The sequence below is a fragment of the Pteropus alecto genome, unplaced genomic scaffold (assembly GCF_000325575.1).
Source record: "Pteropus alecto unplaced genomic scaffold, ASM32557v1 scaffold106, whole genome shotgun sequence".
NCBI lineage: Eukaryota > Metazoa > Chordata > Mammalia > Chiroptera > Pteropodidae > Pteropus > Pteropus alecto.
The window spans coordinates 18827652-18831910 of record NW_006442103.1 but is presented as its reverse complement, the minus strand read 5'-3'; the positions used below and the strand labels follow the sequence as shown (position 1 = coordinate 18831910).

The following is a 4259-nucleotide window of genomic DNA, read 5'->3' as shown; positions in this document are numbered from 1 at the left end:
GCTTTTGGTGCTCTCACCTTACATGGAAGACATTACAGAAACAGGCTGGCAAGATAAACACTTTCAGAAACCCCCGACTTGGCCATAAGGATAATGCTGCATTTTTCTGTCAGAATCACACGTGTGTGTGCTCTGGAGGTTATTTCTGCGTGGAAACTCAACTTCTTGGATTAGCAGTCCCAGCGCGAACCCTTACTGCTGGAGTTTAAACCAAATACCAAGCCTTCGTGCAGAGTAACCTCTTCCATCCCATTCTCTCAGTGTCCAGTCTGGCAAGAAATTGAGCTGTAGGTCTCTTCTGGGCCTGGAGTTCTTTCCTCTTCGTTCCCTCTCCAGTCTTGGGATTGCATTTTGCTTTATAGTGCAAGTGTAAGAAACCCACGTGACAGAGGGGGCCTGGACTCACCCCAACAGGGCTGCTCAGTCATTAACTGCAGCCATATGAGTGTGAGCACAGGTCACTGATGTCGCTCTTCACCTTCCTCAGGTAACAGCCGTGTGCAGTGCTCTATTAATTGGTGCAGGCCAGTATCGGAAGTGCAAGACTGAATAAGGAGGAGACATACTAAACGTAGCCATAGGGGATGAGGGGCACAGATGGCCTTGGAGAGGCTGAGAGAATGTCATTACGAGGCTTCCCTCCCTCTCGTCTCCAGTCTGGTGCCAGGTGATGGAGTGGAAAAGGAGACAGTGTATTTTTTTATTCTATGTGCACACATGCAGTATACGTATATATTTATATCACAGTTTAAGAAACCAAAAAGTTGAGTTTCCAATGAAATCCTTGTTTTTTAATAATTGCCTGTTTTTAAATGTGATCAGGACTATAATATTGTACAGTTATTATATGGCTTTTGGGGAGGGAGAGGGAGGGAGAAGTTGCTCTGGGGATTTCGTTTCTGCTTTTCCTTCAGGGTTTTATTTTGACTGTTTTGTTTTTTTCTTGTTGGCCATTGTACTGCTGGCATCTGTGCTGAGCCTTACACTGGCAAAAATAATGACATGTAGCAAGTATTTTAAAACAAAATATTTTTTCCTTTTGTACGCTTTGTGTTGTGTCATCTTGATTGCGGCTTAATTATTCCTTTCCCCTCATAAACAACAAACACCCACAACTGGTTGAATCCATAGCTTGAGCTCCAAATATACAAACATAAAGCACAGCGTGTCTGTAATGTCAAGAATCAGAAATCATAGGGCTCTGATCACTCAGCATTCCTTGGTTGTCCTCTTGATCCTGACTCATTCTGAGTAAAATCAGCAGGGACATCTGACCATGGCATGGGGGGAGGGGTATGGCTCAAGTCCTCAGGAGAGGGGAAGAATTGGGACTTGAGACCAGGAGGGCACATCTGGATTCCTTCCTCCAGGATGTCCTCCTCGATGAACAGCAGTGAGGAATGGCGACGTTTAAACTCTCCAGGTCTGGACCTGGTTACCCTGTAGGAGCATGTAGTTCATTAGCAAATCTTAAAACCCACAGGCATAAACCTGTGATCTTGAGGGTCTGTGTCTGTGATCCAGCTAGAAACCGAGTCTCGATCTCATGTGTTATCCTTCCTGTTCCAAGGACCCTCTTTTCCTCTTCCCCCACATCCGTTTATGAAGAAAACGGAGTTTGGGAATGTGGTTTAGGGACTGAACTAGACTCTCATGATCTGTCACATGCCTAGATGTTGGCGGAACCACGTGGAGGAGCTCATGTGACGACCTGAATTGGGGACTTTAGTAATTGAGACAGATAATGTTCATCAGGCATCCCAACATCTAAGAGTTTTAATGACGAGTCACATGTGAGTTTGTCAGTGCTTATGGCCTTGATTCATGTGCTGTCATAAATTACTGAATGCTGTTTCTCGTTACTTTTAGAACTGATTTCATCTGACTTTCTGGGCTCTCCTTCCTCAGCAAAATCCTGTCAGGCTGGGAGAGCTTTTCCTCTGCGTAGAACCTGTGACAACTTTTAGCCAACAAGCTTATAAAATGCAAATGATTTTGGAACCTATGATTTCCCCAACATACCCATTTTCTAGCCTTTTCTGTTTGTTCCGTCATCTTTGATGCCATCATCTGACAGAAATGTGAAAACAAGTTTCAGAGTTGGAGAGGAGACGGGTAATGGGAAAAAGTCAGAAAAGATGTAATCCCCCAAAATAGTTAATGCTAAGGAAGGATGGGGGAGACCAGGGCTGTGTCCCTCTATTTACCAAAGAGAAGGTAGGCCCCGACTTAAGCAATATGTCTTGAGGCCTCATTTTTCTGTCTGCCCTTCAGAGAGTGGAAACCAAATACCCAGCAGTTCACCCTGGCGTGCACGCTCCACAGGCCTGCAGAAGCAGTCAGCTCTGCTGCCTCCCCTCCTCCCCAGTGCCCTTCTTTGCATTTCTATCCCCGCCTCCTTCCTCTATTCAAATTTTCCAGCCGACAGCTGGAGCTGACTTCCGCAATTCTGATGGGATAAATCCAGCCTTCCTAGTCATCTGCCCACATTATCCACACATCCCTGCGGAACCCGGCCCAGAGAACAGATCTCCATCAGCAGGTAACATTTTCAGCTTCATAGATCCTTAGCTTCTCATTCCTGCCAGTTCCACATTTTCGAAGTGTTAAAGATGCAGTGACTTTGCAGGCTGTGTGGGTGGAAAAGATGCCCTTCTGAGGTCATTTCCTGGCCAAATAAAATCTGCCTGGAAATCTGTAGTATGCCGTCATGATTTGCATGTTCGCCTAGCGTAGTTGGTATTAGTGAAGGCAAAGGGTATAGGGAATCCTTTACCCATCCCTCAGCGAGTGGCCTGCGGGGGAGTTCTGATTTGGCCAAAGGTACCAAAAGGGTTAATGTATAGCTGGCAGGGGGAGTGGTGCAGGGAGGTGGTGGCTCAGTGCTCTTGGTCTTTGAGACAGCTCCAAGCCCTTAACACTACAGATAATAGATTTACTGTATGTGATCCAGCTAGAAACTGACTTTCGCTCTCATGTATTATCCTTCCTGCTGGATATTTTGCAGAGTACACAAAAATGGACTGTACAAAAATTACACAAGTTGTGTGACTTGCTGCAGACTATAAATTGTTCTTAAAATGGAGGACACACAATTAAGCCACTGCAAGAAGTGAGTGAGGCTAGCCTGGACTTCTAAGAAGCAGTGTATTTAATGATCACAAGACTTTGCTTTTCTGTCTTATAGTCTGTTAACAAACTGGATCTGAGGCTTTTTGTCCTGTGAGGCAGTCACAGTGGTTTTTGATGTCAGAAAAATAAAACCTTCCTGCCCACAGCAGCTGGTTGAGATTAGGACAGCTTCCTGCCCCAGGAGGGAGCTGGAAGAGAAAGGAGGCCGCGCTAAGAAGCCCGAGGAGACCTTAAGTCTGTTCTTGCACAGTCAGAGAATAGGAAATACTGCCAACTTTGCCCTTTGTGTCACCCTCTTGGCAAGATCTGGAAAGCTAAGAATCTAGGCATGGAAGAGAAGAGTGCCTCGAAGGAAGGATCCAGAAGCAAAACCTAGCTGGAGATCTCTCCTTCGTGTGTTCTCCAACCGCCCTCAGCCCACCCTGCCTTGTCCATCTCCAAGTCAGCTAGGGGCCTTGGGAAGAAAGGTGCTGAGCCCATGCTGACTGTCTCCAGCTGTCCGTGCAAGTGTGTGCGTGTGTGTGTGTGTGTGTAATCTCTCCAAGTCAAAATACTTAGAACCAGATGTACCAGTGCTCCACCTGAACCCCTCTCAAACCCCTCCAAACCCCCACTATTTCATCGTATGTGAATCACCCTCAGCTCTACCTTCCTAATGAAGCCTAGTTTTCCTCTACCTCACAGGCCAGAGGAAGGGGTGCTTCAGGTTCACGAACTCCCCAGAACTGTTGCTCGTGCCTGCATGTTTCTGGCGAGAGGAGTTGTGGTGGGTTGCAAAATTGTATTAGCTTCTCAAAGGAGTCTGGCTGCCAGGGGTTAAGCACCACCTGTCTGGAAATATGGCTCCAGGTATTTCCTCTCCCAAGCCGGGCTAGGGACTTCCTGGCAAATAGAAGAGTGTCCCCTAATTATCCCCTTCCCCAGGATGTGGGGGCTCAAGGTTCTACTGTTGCTGCCCGCGGTGAGCTTTGCTCTTTACCCTGAGGAGATCCTGGACACCCACTGGGAGCTGTGGAAGAAGAGCTATGGGAAGCAGTATGACAGCAAGGTGCCTGGGGCCTGGAGCGGGCGTGCTGGGAGGGCCAGAACCTGACCGCCAGCGCTGGCTTCCAGGCTCCCTTCTGTCC

At 47.3% G+C, this 4259-nt stretch overlaps 1 protein-coding gene across 4 annotated transcripts in view; it reads left to right on the top strand.

The window, feature by feature from the left end:
* The first annotated feature begins 6 nt into the window (after positions 1 to 6).
* The window catches only part of CTSK (cathepsin K), a 13504-nt gene continuing 9251 nt past the window's right edge, over positions 7 to 4259 (top strand). For all 4 annotated transcript variants that reach the window (XM_025052287.1, XM_025052286.1, XM_025052288.1 and 1 more), the window contains exons 1-2: positions 7 to 2542; positions 4057 to 4180. In XM_025052287.1, coding sequence (XP_024908055.1) covers positions 4058 to 4180 — 123 coding nt within the window. In that variant the 5' untranslated portion in view covers positions 7 to 2542; position 4057. The remainder of the gene's footprint in view (positions 2543 to 4056; positions 4181 to 4259) is intronic.